Source organism: Pongo pygmaeus, chromosome 9 (genome assembly GCF_028885625.2).
Source record: "Pongo pygmaeus isolate AG05252 chromosome 9, NHGRI_mPonPyg2-v2.0_pri, whole genome shotgun sequence".
NCBI classification, from domain to species: domain Eukaryota; kingdom Metazoa; phylum Chordata; class Mammalia; order Primates; family Hominidae; genus Pongo; species Pongo pygmaeus.
In genome coordinates this window covers 680,509-702,464 of record NC_072382.2, presented here as the reverse complement: position 1 = coordinate 702,464, position 21,956 = coordinate 680,509, and the positions used below count along the sequence as shown (strand labels likewise).

At 57.9% G+C, this 21,956-nt stretch overlaps 2 protein-coding genes across 4 annotated transcripts; one reads left to right on the top strand and one right to left on the bottom strand.

Moving 5' to 3' along the window:
* Nucleotides 1–4,777: 4,777 nt before the first annotated feature.
* LOC129007602 (uncharacterized) lies at nt 4,778–7,363 on the bottom strand. The gene is given in 5 exon segments (XM_063670670.1): nt 4,778–5,683; nt 5,686–5,817; nt 5,820–6,030; nt 6,033–6,197; nt 6,199–7,363. Coding segments are annotated over 5 exon segments (750 nt in total). The 5' UTR covers nt 6,238–7,363; the 3' UTR covers nt 4,778–5,480.
* A 1,379-nt stretch (nt 7,364–8,742) lies between these two features.
* Nucleotides 8,743–18,871, top strand: GATD1 (glutamine amidotransferase class 1 domain containing 1). 3 transcript variants are annotated; one of them, XM_054438982.2, is made up of 8 exons: nt 8,743–8,892; nt 11,094–11,170; nt 12,126–12,231; nt 12,613–12,720; nt 13,744–13,838; nt 14,672–14,765; nt 14,994–15,105; nt 15,198–18,871. In XM_054438982.2, the coding sequence occupies exons 1-8, from the start codon at nt 8,829–8,831 to the stop codon at nt 15,202–15,204; spliced, it is 663 nt and encodes a 220-aa protein (XP_054294957.1). In that variant the 5' UTR covers nt 8,743–8,828; the 3' UTR covers nt 15,205–18,871. The 3 variants fall into 3 exon arrangements, with proteins under 3 accessions (XP_054294957.1, XP_054294959.1, XP_054294960.1); XM_054438984.2 differs by lacking the exon at nt 15,198–18,871 and having other exon boundaries at nt 14,631–14,765; nt 14,994–15,111; XM_054438985.1 differs by lacking the exon at nt 11,094–11,170 and having other exon boundaries at nt 8,804–8,892.
* Nucleotides 18,872–21,956: the final 3,085 nt, after the last annotated feature.

Below are 21,956 nucleotides of genomic sequence, written 5' to 3'. Positions count from 1 at the left end.
ATGCTGCTGCCTCCTAGAAGTCAAGGAGGCAGCCTACCCCTTGAGCCCGCTGATCGGAGCCCAGTGTACAGAGGAGACGGCTCTGTGCAGACGCTGCTCACACCTCCAGCTCCCAGCTCACCGGCCCCATGGGTGCCACGCTACCTCTCTGACTGGCCAGCAGGGCCCCTCACCACCCTCGGCCTGCCTTCCAGTCGCCCATTCTCTCCATTCTGCAGCTCGTGCTTTAAAAGCAACCAGCCAACCCTTTCTGATATAGTAGGGCACTTGAAAGGGGCTGAGAAGACTGAAGATGGTCTGCCATCTTTAACCACAAGGCTTGGCGCTTTGGTGCTGATATTCCACCCACGATGCTGCCTCATTTTACTGAGCGATTCTCTATTAAACGATGCTTAGATTTTCCAAAACTTTTTCAACTTTAGACAAAGCAGGAATGAAAATCCTTGTAGGCTGGGCACGGTGGCTCACACCTGTAATCCCAGCACTTTGGGAGGCCGAGGTGGATAGATGGCTTGAGCTCAGGAGTTTGAGACCAGCCTGGCCAACACAGTGATACCTCTGTCTGTACAATAAAAATATAGCTAGGTGCAGTGGCTCATGCCTGTAATCCCAGAACTTTGGGAGGCCAAGGCGGGCGGATCACGAGGTCAGGAGTTCGAGACCAGCCTGACCAACATGGTGAAACCCCGTCTCTACCAAAAATACAAAAATTAGCTGGGCCTGGTGGCAGGCGCCTGTAATCCCAGCTACTCAGGAAGCTGAGAGAGGAGAATTGCTTGAACCCGGGAGGCGGAGGTTGCAGTGAGCCGAGATCACACCACTGCACTCCAGCCTGGGTGACAGACCGAGACTCCATCTCAATAAATAAATAAATAAATAAAAATTAGCCAGGCATGGTGGTGTGCACCTGCGGCCCCAGCTACTCAGGAGGCTGAGGCAGGAGGATTCCCTGAGCCAGGGAGGTTGAGGCTGCAGTGAGCTATGACTGTGCCACTGCCCTCCAGCCTGGGCAACACAGCCAGACCCTGTCTCAAACAACAACAAAAACACCAAGAAAATCTGTAAAACCTATTCTGGGTTTGTGGTACAGCATGACATCTTTTCTGGGTTTATTGTATAAACACAAAATCTACCGTCTTAACCATTTTGAAGTGCACAGTTCAGCAGCATCATGTGTATCCATTACCACCGTCCACCTCCAGAATGCGTCATCGCTCCAGAGACTCTGTCCCCATTACACATGGACTCCCTGTCTCCTCCCCTTAACCCCTGGCACCCACCACCTAGTTTCTGCCTCAATAGCTCTCCCAAATCTAGCATTGCAGATAAACGGTATCATGTAACATCTGTCCTTTCGACTGGCTTATTTCACTCAGGGTCCATCCATGCTGTAGTCTGTTCGACTTCCCTTCCTTTTTATTTTTTGAGACGGAGTCTCGCTCTGTTGCCCAGGCTGGAGTGCAGTGGCGCAATCTTGGCTCACTGCAACCTCTGCTTCCTGGGTTCAAGCGATTCTCCTGTCTCAGCCTCCCAAAGTGCTGGGATTACAGGCACACACCACCACGTCCGGCTAGTTTTGTATTTTTAGTAGAGATGGGGTTTCACCATGTTGGCCAGGCTGGTCTCGAACTCCTGACCTCAGGTGATCCACTCACCTTGGCCTCCCAAAGTGTTGGGATTACAGGCATGAGACACTGTGCCCATCCCAACCTTCATTCCTTTTTATGGCTGATACAAAGATGGAAAAAAGGAAAGAAAAAAAAAAAAAGAAGGCTCCTGGCTATTTGGGTCTCACCATTTGATTTTTCCTCTTTGTGCAATTTGGGCGATTTTTTTTTTTTTTCTTTTTTGACGGAGTCTCACTCTGTTGCCCAGGCTGGAGTGCAGTGACACGATCTTGGCTCGCTGCAACCTCTGTCTCCTGGGTTCAAGCGATTCTCCTGCCTCAGCCTCCCGAGTAGCTGGGACCACAGGAACTCGCCACCACAGCCAATTGATTTTTTTTTTTTTTTTTTGTATTTTTAGTAGAGATGGGGTTTCACCATGCTGGCCAGGCTCTTCTCGAACTCCTGTCCTCAGGCGATGCACCTGCCTCGGCCTCCCAAAGTGCTAGGATTACAGGCATGAGCCACTGCTCTTGGCCTGTGCGTTTTTTCTTTGAGGGAATGCTTCATTTGTTGGATTTCTTGCGGTGTTTTGCGTCCCAAGCCCTTTGCCGCTTGCAGCATCCAATTATCTCCTCCAGTCAGCAGCCACTTGCCTTCCAGTGTTTCTGGAGCACAGACGTTCTAAAAACCCGAGTTTATCAAATTGGAACCATTCTCCCATTACCGAGTAAGCTTTTAGACTCGTGGGCAGAAGGATATCCTGCCACGTTCGAGTCTCATGTTCCTGGCATTTACTCACGCGTAGGCGTTTCATCCATCTGGCACTCAGGTTGTGTGTGGAGCGAGCCGGGGTCTCACGTTTCTTTCCCATGAGATGGGACGGCCCCAACGCCAGGGAGTGGATGGTCCTCTGCCAGCCCGCAAGGCGGCACCAGCTCCTGCTCCCGCTTCCCAGCACAGCCTGTTCTGAGCCGGGCCCCACTGCCTGCAACTGTGGCTCTTTGTCATGAACTCACCTCCTTATTCCTCTCTTTAATCTCCCGCAGGTGCTCAGCTACTGGCTCCCCTCCCAGGAGGAGGTCGGAGTCTCCGCCTGGGATTCTGAGGCATGGCTTTTGCTTCACAGTGCCCCCAAACCTCAGTAGTGTAGGAACCTTTCTGAAAGGAAAACAAATTCTCAGGGATGCCCAGAGCTTATCAGTTCACTTTTATTACAGAACACTTTTTTTTTTTTTTTTTTTGAGATGGACTCTTGCTCTGTTGCCCAGGCTGAAGTGCGATGGTGAGCTCTCGCCTCCCGGTTTCACACCATTCTCCTGCCTCAGCCTCCAGAGTAGCTGAGACTACAGGCGCCCACCCCCACGCCCAGCTAATTTTTTTATTTTTAGTAGGGACGGGGTTTCACCGTGTTAGCCAGGATGGTCTCAAACTCCTGACCTCAGGTGATCCGTCCACCTCAGCCACCCAAAGTGCTGGGATCACAGGCATGAGCCACCGCGTCTGGCCTCAGAACACTTCTAAGGTCTAAACAAATACCGGATATAAAATGTGTATGAAAAGGTCACGCTGTGAAGTCAAATCACTTATAAGGAAATCTGGAAAACAGGAAAAAACAGGAAAGCTCCGACGCGTAGCATCATCTCTAGGGACAGAGGTGTCCACAGGTCTGGGGTCCGGGGACTGTCTGAGGCAGGCTGTGCCTCCCAGGCTCTGCGGGAACTCCCTGGAGACCCGCAGCTCTGAGCCTTGCTGGGAACCCGCACCAGCACCTCAAGTCCCCCATCCTTGTGTTAGGAGCCAGCGACACACGTGGCTTCCTAGGGTGCATGTGGTATTTATCACCCGGTGCAGAACAGGGTGGGCCGGGAGGAGGTTTCTCTTTGTTTTCCTCTCCAGCATCCCCTCCCCCACTGCTGAGAGGGTGTGACTCCTCTCCCGGGACTCCCACTCTAGTGCATTCTTGGTGAGGCTGCTGATCACCTCCGGGCCCTCCCCTAGACATGGGCAGGGTCCCAGGCGGAATCCTCCAGAAGCAGGGCACAGTGAGCAAGGCCCATGGGGGCACTTTCTGCTCCAGACTCCCACCCCGGGCCACTGCAGGTCCCGGCCTGACTCTTGGGTCTTGGGTGTCTCCCTGGTCCCAGGGAGGGCTCCCTGCCTTTCAGTGACCAGTCCCTGAGCACCTGGACACGCTCCGATCCGTTGTCTCCAGGCCCAGGCTGAGCTTGCACTTGCCCTAGAGGCTCGATGGGCAGAGCAGAGTCTGTGTTGCCCAACTGCGTGCCCCAGGTAGGAGCCAATCGGGGCAGGAGAGAGGTGTGTGGTGCAGCCAGTGCAGAGGCCACCCCCTGGGACCCGCCCCGGCACATGGGAAGGCAGGCACAAGGTAGGTTAGGGTCACCCCCAACTGCAGCAGCTCCAGAAGTGTGTTTGGGAGAGAACTGTCCCGCCCCTCCCCGGGGCTGCTGCACTCTGTCCTCCACGTCCTGGGCACTAGGCTAGGCCAGGTTGGGACAGGGCCTGCCTCCTTGTTGCAAGCCCCTCCAGGCCACAGAGGCCAGCATGTACCACGTCTGACGTCTCTGGCCAGTTCATGCCAGCCTGGGGAGGAGGCAGACATCAGAGCCAGCAGCTCCTGTCCTCTCAAGTGCTTCTGATGCCCAGGTGAAGGTACCCTCGTGCCCCAGCCCACAGCCCTGGCCCAGCCTCCCTGCGTCTTAGTGGCTGTCACTTACTGTCTGCTTCCTGCTTCTGGGTCTGCGTGACTCACAGGTGCTGGGGTCTAACTATCCAGACTCCACCCAGCCCAGCCTTGGTGAAAGGGGAACCCGGCTGAGCCCCCGCTGGGAAAGGGCCCTGTCTGGGCCCCGTCGAGGACTGCCCAACACGCCCCTTCCCAAGAAAGAAGCCCATGTCTGCTGGTCCCAGCCCCCAACCTGAGGCCCACCTGGTAGTCAGGCTGAGCTAACAGAGGGCACCCAGGGCAGCCATCTGTGGGGGATGTTCTCAGGAAGGGGGTAGAGTCAGCCCTCAGGATCTATGGGTTCTGAATCTGTGGATTCAACCAAGCAAGGTATGTTAAATATTTGAAAAAACAAACATGGGTGGTTTTTTTTTTTTTTTTTCTTGTTATTTCCTAAACAACACAATACAGCAACTCTCTGCACAGCAGTTGCATTGTATTAAGTATTATAAGTAATCTAGAAATGAGTTAAAGTACACAGGAGGACACGTGTAGGTTATATGCAAGCACTACACTTTTTTTTTTTTTTTTGAGATGGAGTCTTGCTCTGTTGCCCAGGCTAGAGTGCAATGGCGTGATATCTGCTCACTGCAACCTCCACCTCCTGGGTTCAAGCGATTCTCTTGCCTTAGCCTCCCAAGTAGCTGGGATTACAGGCATGCCACCATGCCCAGCTAATTTTTTGTATTTTTAGTAGAGATGGGGTTTCACCATGTTGGCCAGGCTGGTTTCGAACTCCTGACCTCGTGATCCTCCCGCCTCGGCCTCCCAGACTGTTGGGATTACAGGTGTGAGCCACTGCACCTGGCCCCCCGCCTTTTTTTTTTTTTTTGGAGACTGAGTCTTGCTCTGTCGCCCAGGCTGGAGTGCAGTGGCGCAATCTTGGCTTACTGCAACCTCCGCTTCCTGGGTTCAAGTAATTCACCTCCCTCAGCCTACTGAGTAGCTGGGATTACAGGTTCCCGCCACCACGCCCAGCTAATTTTTGTATTTTTAGTAGAGATGGGGTTTCACCATGTTGGCCAGGCTGGTCTCAAACTCCTGACCTCAGGAGATCCACCCGCCTTGGCCTCCCAAAGTGCTGGGATTACAGGCGTGAGCCACCATGCCTGGCCAAACACTACACTATTTTATATCAGGGACTTGAGCATCTGCAGGGGTCCTGGAATCAATCCCGCATGGATACTGACGGACACCTGTACATCTGAGTCTGTGAGTCTCTGAGGCCCATGGACTTCGAGGGATGGCTGGGAGTCTGATAAGCAGAGGGAAGAGTAGGAAGTGCAAAGGCCGCAGGGGAAAGGCTCAGCATGCCCCGAATTCGCCAACCAAGGCAGCAGGGGTGACGGGAGATCCTGCGGCATGGGCCAGCTCCGGAGGGCAGACATCTCCAGAAACGGCCCCTCTCCCACCCATCCTTGGATTCCAGCACGTCCAAGTTCTGGAGGCAGGAAACGGAACAAAACTTTTCACTGCCGATGACATGTCCTGTGACCCTCCCACAATGTGAGTCTCTCGGTCTCCAAACAAAGGCAAGACCCCAGATTCCAGGGAATTGCCACCTGCTCTGGCAGAGCCCCTGATGCTCAGCCCCCAAACTTGCCCTGCTGGGGCACTCACTGTGAGATGCATCCGAACACCACGGTCAAGGGGCAGGCGGTGAGCCCCACGCCAGGACTTCAGACACGAAGCTGGACAATGGCTGAGGGAGGAGGCTCAGCAGGGTGGGATGGTGAGGCGGGCGGTCCAGTAGGCACAACCCTGGACACCCCACAGTGGGGCCAGGGACCCACATCAGTGACACCATTACCCCCAAGCCTGGGCCCCTTCCCAGGAGGCATCACCCGGACTGGGCTGCTGACTGCAGACCTCAGGTGCTCTGCCCATGGCTCCCCCATAGCTGCCCAATCATTCCCAGGTGTCCTGTCACCTGGCCCAATGTCAGCCCTAAACAGGGCCTGAGGAGCACCCTTTCCCACCAGCCAGGGGTAGAGAGGTGGGGAGCAGAGGCTGGCCTCTTGGAGGGGAGGAGATGGCGGCACCCTGGGTGGGCACACAGAGTTGGGGGCTGTTGCGGAGTAGCGGAGCAGCAACAGACCACCTGGGGGCACCCACACTCCAGGGCTCAGCAGTGAGGGTACAAGGGTGATCTTGCCCACAGGAGACTCGGGAAGCCCGGGAACCTCGGGTGCGGTTCCTGCCTCCTGGCTGGCTGCTGCCCTTGGGCTGATGCCATGGCTTGCTGGTGGAGCCCTGGTTGGCCACCCTGGACTCCGAATGCCATGAGGGACGTGCACTTTCCCAGGATTGGCTGTACTGGGACCCAGCGATGCCCACACACAGACATGACACCCTGGACTCCGGTGGGGACCCAAGGGTACACTAGGGGGCACACCACCTGTGGACACAGGTGCACACACACGCATTAGACTTGCCGCCAGTGTGAGGGCCAAGCCTGGCTTCCAGCTTCCTCCTCCATAGTGCTGTTCTAACTTGGGGGAGGGGAAGAGGAATGGGGAGGGGGCTGCTGCAGACTCAGCCCTGCACCTGTGGCTGGTTCAGCTCAGCTCCATCAGGGACACCTTGGGGCCAGTGCAGGTGGAGCTGGGTGAGCAGGTAGACCTGCTCCTACCTGCCCCTCTTGCTTCTGGGTTTGAGGCCCACAGTGCGTGCCTGTGGGGGAAAAGATCCTGTGCAGATCCAGAAAGCTCTCCAAGTGGCTAGGCCCAGCCTGTGGTATGACAGCAGGCCTGCGAGGCTTCAGACACCTCCACCCACTAACACCCCCACCCACCTAACACTGGACACTCACTGAGCTCTGTCTCTGCCCCCCAGCCCAACTCTCGGCCTTGCCTGTGCCAGGAGCTCCCAGCTCCCACTTCCCCTGTGGTGGGAGGGCTCTGCGTCAGGTGAGGCAGGGTGCACTGCCTGTCTGACAGGGGTCAGGGACCCTTCTCCAGGCTGGGCCAGGGGGAACCAGAGGCCAATAACTTTTTTTTTTTTTTTTTTTTTTTTGAGAAGGAGTCTCACTCTGTCGCCCAGGCTGCAGTGCAGTGGCGCGATCTTGGCTCAGCTCATTGCAACCTCTGCCCTCCCTGGGTTCACGTGATTCTCCTGCCTCAGCCTCCCAAATAGCTTGGATTACAGGTGCCTGCCACCGCTAATTTTTGTATTTTTCTTAGTAGAGACAGGGTTTCACCATCTTGGCCAGGCTGGTCTTGAACTCCTGACCTCGTGATCCACCCGCCTGGGCCTCCCAAAGTGTTGGGACTACAGGCGTGAGCCACCGCGCCCGGCGGAGGCCAACGGTTTTGAGACGGTGGAAAGCACAGAATTCCTCACTTTGGCTGTTCCCAACCACGACGGTTTCCCTGGTTGGAGCAGAGGCTTGGTGGGACCTTCATACTGGCAGCAGGGGGCCAGGGACCTGGGCCGCCCGCTCGCCTGCTAGCTCTGTCTCAAGCGCCCTTTTGGCCTCAAAGGCTGCCTGCCTGTCTGCCAACCACCCCACGTGGTCTCACCCCCTCCAACTACAGTCTAAGGAAAAACTGCTTCAGGCCGGGCGCGGTGGCTCACGCCTGTAGTCCTTGCACTTTGGGAGGCCAAGGCAGGCAGATCACTTTAGATCAGGAGTTCGAGACCAGCTTGGACAACACAGTGAGACCCCCGTCTCTACTCAAAACACAAAAAAATTAGCTGGGCGTGGTGGAGTCTGCACCTGGGGTCCCGGTTGCACAAGAGGCTGAAGTGGGAGGATCGCTTGAACACGGTAGGCAGACGCTGTAGTGAGCCGAGATCACACCACTGCACTCCAGAGGACGTGTCTCAAAAAAAAAAAAACAAAAAAACAAAAAAAAACTGCTTCAATTCTCCTCACCAAAGCCAGCACGCCCGAGGTGTCCCCATCTCAGGAAGTGACACTCCGTCCTCCCAGGAGCTCAGCCCGACGCCCCACAACCCTGCAGGCCTCCCCGCGACGCCCCCGTCTTGGACCGGCGGAGCCCATCCCGCCTCCTGGACCCCGCCGTCACCCTCCCTAGTCTCCGGGGACACCCGGAGCTTCTGACCCCGAAGCCCCCCGGCCTCCCCTGCTCCTCGGGTGTGGCCACCGGAACACCACGGGCACCTTCGCGCCCCGACACCGCCGCCTGGCTCTGCTGATGCCCGCGCCCCCACCCCAGGCCAGGAGCCCTACCCCGCGCGCGCTCAGACTGCGCATCCGGCCGGGGAGGACCCTCGCGACCCCTATTGGCCCCTGCCAGGCTCGGATGCCGAACCCGCCGGGGCCAAAGCAGGCGCGACCGGGAACCGCCCGGGCGCGCGGAGGGGCTGGCAGCCCAGCCGACCCGGACCGGGTACGAACCCGCAGGCGCCCAGCCCCGCCCCGCTCCGCCCCCGGCCTCCAGGGCACGTGACCCGCGACCTCCCGGGAGCGCCCAGACGCCGCGCACGCGCAGACCCAGCGCCGAGCCCGCGCCATGGCGTCCGAGCGGCTCCCTAGCAGGCCCGCGTGTCTGCTCGTGGCCAGCGGCGCCGCCGAAGGTGAGGCCCGGCGGCGGGGGCCGGTGTCCGAAGAGCGTCCGCGAGGGGCCTGCCCGGGGCGGGAGGTTCGGAACACGGTGGGCGCCGGAAGCCGAGGCCGCTAGGGGCGCCGGGCAGGGGCCGGGGGCGGGCGGAGCCGGGTGGATGTCAGGATGGAGCTCGGGGCGGGGGCGGGGTCGCGGGTTGGGATGGAGCTCGGGGCGGGGGCGGGGGGTCGTGATGGATCCCGGCGCCGCGTCGCTCCTCCGAGTCTCGTCTGCGAGGCGAGGCGGCCCGGGCCCGACGTTTCTAGCGGAGGGAGCCGCGTGCCTGGGCCTGGTCCCCGAGGCCGCTGCGCTGCGAGAGGGGAGCCCGGGTGTGGGGAGGGGCCATTCCGGGAGTTGACCCTGCTCTGAGGTCGGGCGGCCGCGGGGACCCTGACCTTCTGAGCCACCGGCTTCTGAGGAGACCCGGAGCCCCCTCCTGGAGAAGGCGCCCCTCGGCCCCCGTCCTGGGGCAAGGGCACCAGGGCAATACTGGCCTGGGGCTCACGCGGGTCGGAGCGCAGCGGGGGGGGGGGGGGGGGATGAGCAGCGGAGCCCGAGGGTGCCTGGCCTTGTTCTGAGCCTTTTGGAGAGGAAAGTGACCAGCCCAAGGTCACCACACCACGGAGAGCTGGGGGCCGGGGTTGCGACCCAGAGGTCTCCCTATTGAAGTCTGTAGCTCCTCAAGTATGGACGGGAAGATGGGGCTGTGGGGTTGTGGCGTCACGATGTGCTGAGCTCCAGGGGTCCTGAGTGATGCCCCCAGACTGAGAGTGGGAGGAGCCTCGAGTGGGGTTCAGTCCTGGGGGTGTGGGTTGGGGCTTGTTTCCAGAGCAGGTAGGGGTGAGGAGGTCCGTCATGTTGAGGACATGGGGACTTAGCGCCAGCAGGCTGGGGGCAGCACTTCAGGAGGCTGGAAGGGCGGGCAGCTGGGGGAACAGAGCTTGCGGCAGTCTACTGGGCGCTTTGTTTTTCCTCGGTATGTGGACATTTTACAGTGAATATGTATTGACTTATATAAGAATGAAGAGGCCGGGCGCAGTGGCTCACGCCTGTAATCCCACCACTTTGGGAGGCCGAGGTGGGCGGATCACGAGGTCAAGAGATCGAGACCATTCTGGCTAAAACGGTGAAACTCCGTCTCTACTAAAAGTACAAAAATTAGCTGGGCGTGGTGGCACCCTCGTGTAGTCCCAGCTACTCGGGAGGCTGAGGCAGGAGAATTGCTTGAACCCGGGAGGTGGAGGTTGCGGTGAGCCGAGAGATCGCACTACTGCACTCCAGCCTGGCGACAGAGCGAGACTCCGTCTCAAAAAAAAAAAAAAAAAAGATAAAAATGAAGCTGAGGGATTGGGCCCCAGAGTTAAAATAAATGTAGAGAGATACGGCTTACGCTACTTTGGAATAAACTTGTACGTGCTCTCCGGCAGGCAGGGTGGGCGGGGCTGTATCCTTCCCCTGGTAGGACAGCGGCCCCCAGAGCCTTCTGGATTGGGCGTGCTGTGTTGGGTTTCTTTTTTAAAAGTTTTTTGAGGGGCCGAAGGAGGCTGGGAAAAGCTGGGGTGGAGGGGTATAATCCCAGAACCCTTGTGAGGAAAGGGTCCCTGAGCGGCTTCCCTGGAAGGGGTGAGGAGGGGCCAGGACACTTCTGCGTTCTCCATGGTGCCTGACTTCTGCGTTCTCCATGGTGCCTGAGGCCCTCAGTCCCTGGTGGGTCAGTGAGAGGATGAGCTGAGCTCTGTGACCCTCACACCCGGGTTTGCCTTTCAGAAAGGTCTCTCGTGGCTCTGTTAGCACTAGGATGAGGCTGGGGTGTGGGAGTGGCATGGACAGTTGAGGTGGGCTGCATCCTGTCCCGGCTTCTGGCTGAGGCTGGAGGTGACAGTGCCAGGCTGGGGAAAGAGCCCGCCATGGGGGATGCAGGCCCGGGGATGGCCTACTGTTCTGGCAGACCTGGCTGTGCCCCTCTGACTCGCGCCTTCCCAGCTTCCTTCTCCTGGACTTGAATGGGTGGCTGGCTCTGCCCCAGGGCTTCAAGTAGTGGTCCCTGGGTGTAGGGGAGAGGGCTGCTCCTCAGCGTGTTCTGGGGTCGGTCGAGGCCATGGGGGTGTCTGGGTAGCCCCCTGAGGCGGGGCAGGCTAGTCTTGTGGAGCCCACACTCACTGGGACCTTCTGCAGGTGTGTCGGCCCAGTCCTTCCTCCAGTGTTTCACGATGGCCAGCACTGCCTTCAACCTGCAGGTGGCCACCCCTGGGGTAAGTCCAGCCTCTCCTTCCCCACTGGACACTTGGGGTCTGTCTCCACCTCTCCGGGGGCAAGGTCAGGAGACTGCCGCCACTGCCTGGGAGGAGTGGGGAGCCCCTGCAGTTGGTGGAGGGGCAAAGAGTCTGTAACCAAACCCTGGTGGCATCCTCCTGTCCCAGTCCCCATTTCCTGGGCTCTGACCCCCGCACCTGTGATGAGGGAGACCTTTTCTTTTCCTTTTTTTTTTTTTTGAGATGGAGTTTCGCTCTTGTTGCCCAGGCTGGAGTGCAGTGGTGCGATCTCAGCTCACCACAACCTCTGCCTCCCGGGTTCAAGCAGTCCTCCTGCCTCAGCCTCTTGAGTAGCCGGGATTACAGGCACGCACCACCATGCCTGGCTAATTTTGTATTTTTAGTAGAGACGGGTTTTCACCGTGTTGGCCAGGATGGTCTCAAACCCCCAACCTCAGGTGATCCACCCGCCTCGGCCTCCCAAAGTGCTGGGATTATAGGCGTGAGCCTCTGCGCCCGGCCCAAGGGAGACCTTTTCGCTGTGGGTCTGTGCTTCTGCACGTGTGTGAGGAGGAGACCAAGGTGCAGCCCTGGTGTGAGGGGCACACGTTTCCAGTGGGAGGAATTCTCTACCCTCTGATCGTGGGGGACCCAGGGATATCAGATGTAGATAAGTCACAGTAAGGATGCCATTATGTATTTGTCACTGCAGGTTCTTGTTTATTATGTATAAAAATTTTTGGTTGGTGGGTTGGCTAGGAAATAAACCACTGAGGCTGTTGCTGGGACAGGCTCCCCCACCCTGGGAGACCTAGTGAAGGAGGCTGGGTGGTCGGGGGCCTCTGTGCCTCAGGGGGATGCTGTTGGGTCCCTTGTTGGCTTTTTCAGTCTCCCTCTGAGCCGACAGGGATACCCCTGGTGCTGACCCTCGGCCCCCTGGACTCTGCTTCTCCAGGGGAAAGCCATGGAATTTGTGGATGTGACCGAGAGCAATGCACGCTGGGTGCAAGACTTCCGCCTCAAGGCTTACGCCAGCCCCGCCAAGCTCGAGTCCATCGATGGTAGGACCGGGACCCACTCCTTGGGGTGGGGTGCCTGGGACCTTGGAGGGTCAAGGGTTCCAGATAGGTTTGGGGTCTTAGTGAGCTCTCTAGCTCTACCCCTGAAGCCCTGTGACCATCTGGGGCAGCCTCCAGCCCCACATCCTGGGCCCCAGAGTTTCTGAGCCCGTCTGGGGAGGAGAGGTGGTGAGTGTGTGGAGACAGGAAAGTCAGGGGGGCCCTTGGGAGCTGTAGCCCGTGGAGGAAAAGGGACAGATGACATCACCAGGCTGGCTGGTCCCTGTGGAGGGTCTGTCCTGGCCACGCATTCGGGCCTGGTCCTGCAGATAGTCTCACTTTGATTGACATGTAGCTGCTACCTGGTCTGTGGTCTCTCCCCAGGTGCCCGGTACCATGCCCTCCTGATCCCCAGCTGTCCTGGGGCCCTGACCGACCTGGCCAGCAGTGGCTCCCTGGCCCGTATCCTGCAGCACTTCCACTCTGAGAGCAGTAGGTGACCCCTGGGACCCAGGGGAGGGGTTGGATGTGCAGCGTCACAAGAAGTGGGTCTCCCACCAGCAGAAGAGAGGTGGGAAGACCCCAGGTAGGCGTTTCTGGGTCTCTGGTCAGTGGCCACTGCAGTGGTTGTGGGCAGGAGGCAGGGACCGCCCCCTCCCCCGACACACACAGACTTTGTCCTTTTCTGGTGACCATCTTGCAGGCCTCTGGGCGGGCTCCCGAGGGTGGGTGGCCATGCCCTCCTGAGCAAGGCAGGACACTGGCCTGGTTCCTTCTGGGAAAGCCTGGCATCCAGGGCTGGGCTTGGGGCTCAAGGCCAGCAGGGGTGCAGGGAGGAAGGCTGTTTGAGGAGACCTGGCAGCTGCCCCGGCTCAGGGTTGGGTTGTGATGAGTGTGTCCACTGGCCGGGATGGACAAGCCAGCGCTCTACACAGCACCCTCTGTGTGTGGGAGTGGGGCCGCCGTCCCCAGCATGGCCTGGACAGGCAGCAATTGTTTGTGGCCACCTCAGCCATGGGAACACACTCAGCCTTTCGGATGGAGCCAGGGTGGCCCCACTGCAAGGCACAGGCACTGCCTCAGGCTACCTCCCACCCACCCAGGGGCGTCCTATCTAGCCGGGGAGGGGCCTTTCCCACAGCACCTGCCAGTGTGACAGGCGGCCTGGCCGGCTATGAAGTGGGGTTGCTGGGCAGTGTCCTAGGGTTTGGTAAACAGACCTGGAACCTCAGGACCTCCTCTCTGCGTGTGTCTCGGCCGCCAAAACCTGAGATTTGGGCTCTAAACCAGAGCCTAGTCCTGAAGCACCAGCTCCCCCGAGCAGATTCCTGATGCCAGCTGTGCAGGCTGAGCCAGGACACCTCGGGTGCTGAGCCCAGTTTCCAGGGAAACCTGGGAGGAGGGGCCAGGCAGGCGGCACAGGCCTGGGGGAGCCATGAACAGGGGCATCTGGGACGGGCTTCAGGGTGCGGGTGGCGCGGGGTCCAGGGCCTCAACCCCGTGTGCCGCTTTCAGAGCCCATCTGCGCTGTCGGCCACGGTGTCGCCGCCCTGTGCTGTGCCACCAACGAGGACAGATCCTGGGTGTTCCACGGCTACAGCCTGACAGGGGTGAGTGCCTGGAGGACAGAGGCACCCTGTGCTCCCTGTTCTGTCCTCCTCCATGACAGCCAGAGATGAGGACGGAGACTCCAGAACCTCTGGCCCCTAGTCTCCCGGAAGCCCAGGCCCACTCACCAGGGGACGTGGGGAGGGAGGGACATCAGACCTGCGTGTGCAGTCAGGAGGGGCTGAGAGCCCAGCCAGGGTGCCCTCGGAGACACAGCCTGTGTCGATCTGAGGCCCAAAGGCTGTGAAGTGGGCTCTGTGGACACTGGGGGCGGCCGTAGGAGCAGCTGATCCACAGGCCTTGAGGCAGGGAGAGGTGGCTGCTGTGCGGAGGCTGGTTTCACTGGAAGTTAAACAGGCCTGGCCCCCAGCTCAGATGTCACTTTCCCTGCTGAGGGGACCCTTCCTCAATGGGTACTCAGTGGTGCCCTCCAAGGGGTGACACCAACCTAGTCTCAGGTTACAAGTGGGCGTGACCCCTTGAGTGAGTGGTTAGATTCACTCCTACCCAGAGGGTGCCCCTCCCCAGCCCTCTGCCCAAGGGACTCACCCCACCAAGCCCTTCTCATTCTAGTCACCTGTGTGCTCCAGTGCTGGGGGAGCTGGCCCCACCTCCCATAGTGGCCTTGTCGCTCTCAGGGACACCCCATGGGAAGATGGCTAGACTTTGTCATCTCTCTGGCCTCCAGCCTTAGCAGCTGTCCCTGTTAGGGGCAGTGACACCCCTGGTCCCACTTGGTTGGGTGAGGCTCCCTGCCCTGATTTGACCTTCCTGACCCCTGGGGTGGGCTGCAGGGCCTAGGCCTGGCTCAGGAGCCCCCACCCCGCTCCCGCAGCCCTCTGTGTGTGAGCTCGTCAGGGCCCCCGGCTTCGCCCGCCTGCCGCTCGTGGTGGAGGACTTCGTGAAGGATTCAGGCGCCTGCTTCAGTGGTGAGCCTTGAGGGTGCCCCCTGCACTTACAGAAGATGGGGTGGGGGGCTTGCCTGCTGCAGCTTGGGGGAGAAGCCTCCTGGGCCCTGGGTTCCATAGACCCCCATGGCACTGACTCAGACCCAGACAGGCTGACCCACTGCTGACCCTGGGAGCCCGCCTGGAGTTCCGGGCTCTCAGTGGGTGGGGTGAGCATTGCCTGAGGCTGGTGCCCTCGGTCCTCCCCAGCAAGTGAGCCTGACGCTGTGCACGTCGTGCTGGACCGCCACCTGGTCACGGGCCAGAATGCCAGCTCCACTGTCCCGGCCGTGCAGAACCTGCTCTTCCTCTGTGGCAGCCGGTGAGGGTACCAGGGTGGGCACATTCCTGCCACATCAGCAGAGCTGCACCTGGTGCTTTTGCCCAAGCCTTGACCACACGTCTGTCCTGCAGGAAATGAACCTGCTGGGTCGATGCACCCCCTGAGACAGCCCAGGTGTCTCAGGCTTCAGGGACCCCGCCTCTTCCCTCCTGACAAGGGCCCTGGATGGCAGCCTGGTCTGGCCCTAATGGATTGTTGGAGGCCTCCTGGAATCAGCTCTGAGCGGGTGTCGGCTCTCCTGGAGGGTCCAAGCCCCCATCCCCCTGCATGTTCTCTGGTAGGAGGCAGAGAAAAGACCCCACGTGCCCGGAGAGCTGTGCTAGCTGCTAGGTGGTCCTTGGGAATTCCAGGCTGGGTTTTCTAGGGAGGACTGGTTGCCACGTGCGGTCGCTGTTGACTAGACAGAGTCGGCTGGAGGGTCCTCTGTGTGGGATTGCCCTGCTGTGGCCTGTCCACCACCCACCACCCACCACCCCTTTCACTGTTGGTGGGGGCCTTGAGGGGAGGGCCCAGCCGGTGGGAGCTGGCTCAGAACTTTGGCCAAAGGTGAATGGAATTTTTTGGGAGCAGCAGCCTCCTCCTGCCCCGAGGCTGACTGGCACTGGCAGCACTTTCCTGTTGAAATCTTCCTGGCGTGTGGTTTCAAAGTGTGAGCACCTCAGCGATGTACCTTGTCCTGTCTAAGCATTGAGAGGCATGTTTAGTTGTGAATATGAGACCATGCGATTCTGAATGAGAGGAAAGTGCTGTCCCCCACAGCCTTGCAGAGTGGCCTCGGGTAGAGCGGCTGTTAAGAGCAGACAGTGGTCCAGCCTGCTGGGCACCTGGCCTGAGCTGTGGCCCTCCAGCGGGCTGCCCACTGGCCCCAGTGTAGGGCTCCAGGAGAGGCTTAGGGCCTCTACTTCCTCACAGTTCCCCAGTTTGAGCCATCGAAGGCCTTCCTCCTGCCCACCTGCCCGTCTCAGCCACAGCTGTTCCCAAGCACCAGGGTGGTTCCTGGTGCCAGTGACCTGCCAGGAGGCCCCTTTTGATTATAAAACTGTTCAGTTGGGCTGGGTGCGGTGGCTCACGCCTGTAATCCCAGCACTTTGGGAGGCCAAGGTGGGCAGATCACGAGATCGAGACCATCCTGGCTAACACGGTGAAACCCCATCTCTACTAAAAAAAAAAAAAAATACAAAAAATTGGCCTGGCGTGGTGGTGGGTGTCTGTAGTCCTAGCTACTTGGGAGGCTGAGGCAGGAGAATGGCGTGAACCCAGGAGGCAGAGCTTGCAGTGAGCCGAGATCACACCACTGCGCTCCAGCCTGGGCGACAGAGTGAGACTCCGTCTCAAAAACAGACAAAAAAACGTTCAGTTGGCTGGGCGCGGTGGCTCACGCCTGTAATCCCAGCACTTTGGGAGGCCAAGGTGGGCGGATCATCTGAGGTCAGGAGTTTGAGACCAGCCTGGCCAACATGGTGAAACTAAAATACAAAAATTAGCTGGGCGTGGTGTCAGGCGCCTGTATTCCCAGCTACTTGGGAGGCTGAGACATGAGAATTGCTTGAACCTGGGAGGCGGAGGTTGCAGTGAGCCAAGATTGTGCCATTGCACTCCAACCTGGGCAACAAGTGAAACTCCGTCTCAAAAATAAAAAATAATAAAATAAAGCCGTTCAATAAGGAGAATTCAGAAAAAAGTGGAAGAAGGAAGCGCTGTAGCCACATCCCCACCCTGAAGGCTGTGTCCCTCCAGTGCCTCGCAGATTAGTCAGGATGCCCACTTAGAGCTGACCGCATTGCCTTGCTCTGTCCCGGGTCCCCTTTCACCCCCGTGTGGTGATGGACGTCTCTGGACAAGTGCTTTTTATTTTATTTATTTATTTTTTGAGATGGAGTTTCTCAAAACTCCATGCAGCGGGACAATCTTGGCTCACTGCAACGCCTGCCTCCCGGGTTCAAGCGATTCGCCTGCCTCAGCCTCCGGAGTAGCTGAGATTACAGGTGTGCGCCACCATGCCCGGCTAGTTTTTGTGTTTTTAGTAGAGACCGGGTTTCACCATGTTGGCCATGTTGGTCTCGAACCCCAGACCTCAAGTGATCCTCCTGCTTCGGCCTCCCAAAGTGTTAGGATTACAGGCGTGAGCCACTGCGCCCGGCCTAATTTTTGTGTTTTTAGTAGAGATGGGGTTTCATCATGTTGGCCAGGCTGGTCTTGAACTCCTGACCTCAGGTGATTCACCTGCCTCAGCCTCCCAAAGTGCTGGGATTACAGGCGTGAGCTACCACGCCTCGCTAACAAGTACTTTTTTATTTTTATTTTATTTTTTGGATAGAGTCTCACTCTGTTGCCAGGCTGGAACACAGTGGCACAATCTCGGCTCACTGCAACCTCCGCCTCCTGGGTTCAAGTGATTCTCCTGCCTCAGCCTCCTGAGTAACTGGGACTACAGGTGCATACCACCACACCCAGCTAATTTTTGTATTTTTCCTTTTTTTTTTTTTTTTTTTTGAGATGGAGTCTCGCTCTCTTGGCAGGCTGGGGTGCAGTGGTGCGATCTCGGCTCACTGCAACTTCTGCCTCTGCCTCCCAGATTCAAGCAGTTCTCCTGCCTCAGCCTCCCGAGTAGCTGGGACTACAGGCGCGTGCCACTACGCCCAGCTAATTTTTGTATTTTCAGTAGAGACGGGGTTTCACCATGTTGGCCAGGGTGGTCTCGATCTCTTGACCTCATGATCTGCCTGCCTCGGCCTCCCAAAGTGCTGGGATTACAGGCGAGCTCATGTCTTAATGTCCTAGTCCATTTGGGCTCCTATGAGAAAATACTGTAAACTGGCCAGGCACGGTGGCTCACGCCTGTAATCCCAGCACTTTGGGAGGCTGAGGCAGGTGGATCACCTGAGGTCAGGGGTTCGAGACCAGCCTGGCCAAGACGGTGAAACCCTGTCTCTACTAAAAATACAAAAATTAGCCGGGTGTGGTGGTGGGCGCCTGTAATCCCATCTACTTGGGAGGCTGAGGCAGGAGAATCGCTTGAACCAGGAGGCGGAGGTTGCAGTGAGCCGACATCGCGCCACTGCTCTCTAGTCTGGGTGACAGAGCGAGACTCTGTCTCAAAAAAAAAGAAAAAGAAAATACTGTAAACCTAGTGGCTTATAAACAACAGAAATCAGTTTCAGTTTTGGAGGCTGGAAGCCCAAGATGAAAGCACCAGCAGATGCAGCCTCTTTTGTAAGGGTGATGGTCCCATCATGAGGCTGTGCCCCTGCCCTGTGACTGAATGACCGCCCAAATGCCCCACCTAATCCCGTCTCCTTGCAGGTGAGGACTTAAGCAGGTGGGTTTTGGGGGGATGTGCTCAGGCCACAGCAGGGTGGATGAAGAGCCGGTGAGCCTCACTGAGCCCCTCTGGTCAGCCAGATCTGACATTGAGCCCAGCATTGCAGATCAAAGCAGGTGGGGCTTTGGGATGTGAAGTGGGTTCTGACACGGGGCCCCACAGACCTGTCTCCGCCTGAGCTGCCTGCAGGCCCCTGCGTTATTCCTCAGCTGCGTGCAAGGCCTCTGGCTTGGAGAGCCTCCCTGCTGTGCCCAGTTCTCTCTCTGTCAGGGCAGGGCTTGGGGCAGCACCAGGCTGGGGCAGAGGAGGAAAGCAAGAGGACAGGACCTCCGGAAGAGCAGCAGAGGGTGGGTGAGGATTTCCCCATATACCAGTGTGTGTTCATCTACCCACGAGGAATAAAACCATGCAGCTGCATACAAATGGTGTCCTGGTGTTCACAGCAGAACTGCTCATGGTAATGGATAAGTTGTTTTCATACAATGGGTTGTCAATATATTTAATAATCATTGGTATCTATTAATAAGAGCAACATATTCATATGGTGGATTTGGCTATTAAAAAGGAATGAAATTATTTTTAATAGGATCTTGCTCCATTGCCCTGGCTGGAGTGCCACTATTCACAGGCGCAGTTACTGCTCTTTGCAGCCTTGAACTGGCCTCAAGTGATCCTTCCACCTCAGCCTCCCCAGTAGACGAGACTGCAGGGACACACCACCGTGCCCGGCCACTGCGGGGACGCACCGCCACGCCCGGCTAGGAGTGAAGTTCTTTTATGTTCTATGATGTGGGCGGACCTGGACAGAATGCTGAGTGAGTGAGAGAAGCCTGTCTCAAAAGGCCTTTGCCCTGTGATTCCATTTTTGTGAAATATCCAGAAAATGTAAGCCAGACAGAAAGTAGATTGTTTGAGGCTGGGAATGGAGACAAATAGGTATGAGATTTCATTTTGGGGTGATGGTTTCACAGTTCTAAGATGACTGCATCATAGGGGCAAGTGGGTGAACTTGATGTTTGCAAACGACATTCACAAACTTAGTCACATCCCCAGAGCCCCATTCTGCTGGGTCTCCTTGGAAATAGTGATGCTGTTAATAATTGGGAGCCACAAGACCTTTGATGTCCTCTTAGGACTTAGCCTGTTGACCGGCTCAGAGGCAGAGGCCTGGCCTGCTGTGGGAAGCCTTGAAGGGTGGGAGGGACTCCTCAGCAGTGGGGGTTGGTGTGTGGAGGGCTCTACCCACTCAGCTCTCCACCCCAGGAGCCCTGCACTGGTCTTGATCAAGGGCACTGGCGGCCCAGCTGCCTCCCTGGCCTGCTGCTCTGCCCCAGGGTTGTCCCCTCTGCACCCTGGATGGGCGAGGCATGCCCAGTCCAGGCTGGAACTGAGGGGCGGCGGCCAGATGCCTGGTGTAAGGTAGGGTAGCTTGTTTTAGGTTCAGGGCGAGAAGCTGCAGCTCCATCCTACAGTCCAGTGCTGTCCCTGCCCTTGGAGGGGTGGGGGCAGGTCCAGAAGCTGCTCCAGACCCTAGCAAATGGGGGCTCAAGTGACCCTTCTTTTGCAGTGCCTGCCATCCCTGGAGCCAGGAAGGGCTAACCTGCAACCTGCAAAAAGGCATGGGGCACAGGGGCCTAGACCTGGCAGAGGCTTCCAGGGAGGGGAGGAGGAAGGGGCTGCCCTAGAGCCATGGGGAGGTCCCCTGCTGACCTCTGGGTGGGGCCCAGGGCAGTCCTTGGATCACTGCCAAGGCTGGCCTTCCATGTCCACAACCAGGAGGCCGGACAGATGTGGGTCCAGGAGCCCCCTTGCCTTGTTCTCCCTGCAGCCTGACCAGGACTCAGTATGGCACTCACCCTGTAATGTTTCTAGGAAGAGAGGGACCACCGCATAGACCACCCATCACTGACCCCACCAAGCCCTTCGTAGTGCAACCCATTGCATTCAAACTCCAGTTGACGAACTATTTGCAGGGCTGGTGCTGCTGCACTGGGTTTCAGGTTCGGGTTAGGGTCCATAAAGGTGGCCGGGTGCAGTGGCTCAGGCCTGTAATCCCTGCACTTTAGGAGGCCGCAGCAGGAGGATTGCATGAGCCTAGGAGTTTGAGACCAGCCTAGGCAGTGTGGTGAGACCCCATCTCTACAAAAAATAGAAAATTAGCCATGTCTCAACTACAGGTGGGAGGATCACTTGAGCCTGGGAGGTGGAGGCTACAGTGAGCCAAGATTGCACCACTGCACTCCAGCCTGGGCAACAGAGTGAGGCCCTGTATTGAAAAACAGGGAGAGGCCGGGCACGGTGGCTCACGCCTGTAATCCCAACACTTTGGGAGGCCAGGGTGGGTGGATCGCAAGGTCAGGAGTTCAAGACCAGCTTGGCCAAAATGGTGAAACCCCGTCTCTACTAAATATACAAAAATTAGCTAGACTTGGTGGTGGGCGCCTGTAATCCCAGCTACTTGGGAGGCTGAGGCAGGAGAATCGCTTGAATCTGGGAGGCAGAGGTTGCAGTGAGCTGATATTGCACCATTGCACTCCAACCTGGGTGACGCAGTGGGACTGTCTCAAAAAAAAATAAATAAAATAAAAAACGGGGAGAGCCAGATGCAGTGGTCCCAGCACTTTGGGAGCCCGAAGCAGGCACATCACTTGAGGTCAGGAGTTTGAGACCAGCCTGGCCAACATGGTGAAACCCCGTTTCTACTAAAAATACAAAAATTAGCCGGATGTTGTGGTGGGTGCCTGTAATCCCAGCTACTCAGGAGGCTGAGGCAGGAGAATCTCTTGAACCCAGGAGACAGAGGTTGCATTGAGCCCAGATCACGCCACTGCAGCCTGGGTGACAGAGCAAGACTCCGTCTCAAAAAAAAAAAAAAAAAAGGCCGGGCCCAGTGGCTCATGCCTGTAATCCCAACACTTTGGAAGGCGGAGGCAGGTGGATCACTTGAGGTCAGGAGTTCAAGACTAGCCTGGCCAACATGGTGAAACACTGTCTCTACTAAAATACAAAAAATTAGCCGGGTGTGGTGGCAGGCACCTGTAATCCCAGCTACTTGGGGGGGCTGAGGTAAAGAGAATCGCTTGAAACTGGGAGGCGGAGGTTGCAGGGAGCCGAGATCGCACCACTGCCTGGGTGCATTCCAGCCTGGGCAAGAGTGAGATTCCGTCTCAAACAAAAAAAATAGGGGTGGCGACTTCAAGGCCAGTGGCTGGTGCGTGTCGTGCTGCCCCCACAAGGTGGCACCATGACCCCATGCAGGAAGCTGGCATCCCATGCAGGGTCTCAGCCACAACGGGACAGGAGGGGGGCAGGGGGCATGGGCAGGGCAGCCTTGACAGGGAACAGGAGGCCCAGGCCCTCAAAAGCAGGAGGGAGGGTCCGGCTGGGACTGCTCCTCTGGGAGGCATCCAAATCTGCCCACGCTTGGAGGCTTGAGACTGTTTCAGAGTTCATCTGTGACCCACCGGGGACAACACCTTGGGAGCCCCTGGCATCAGAAGCCTGCCCT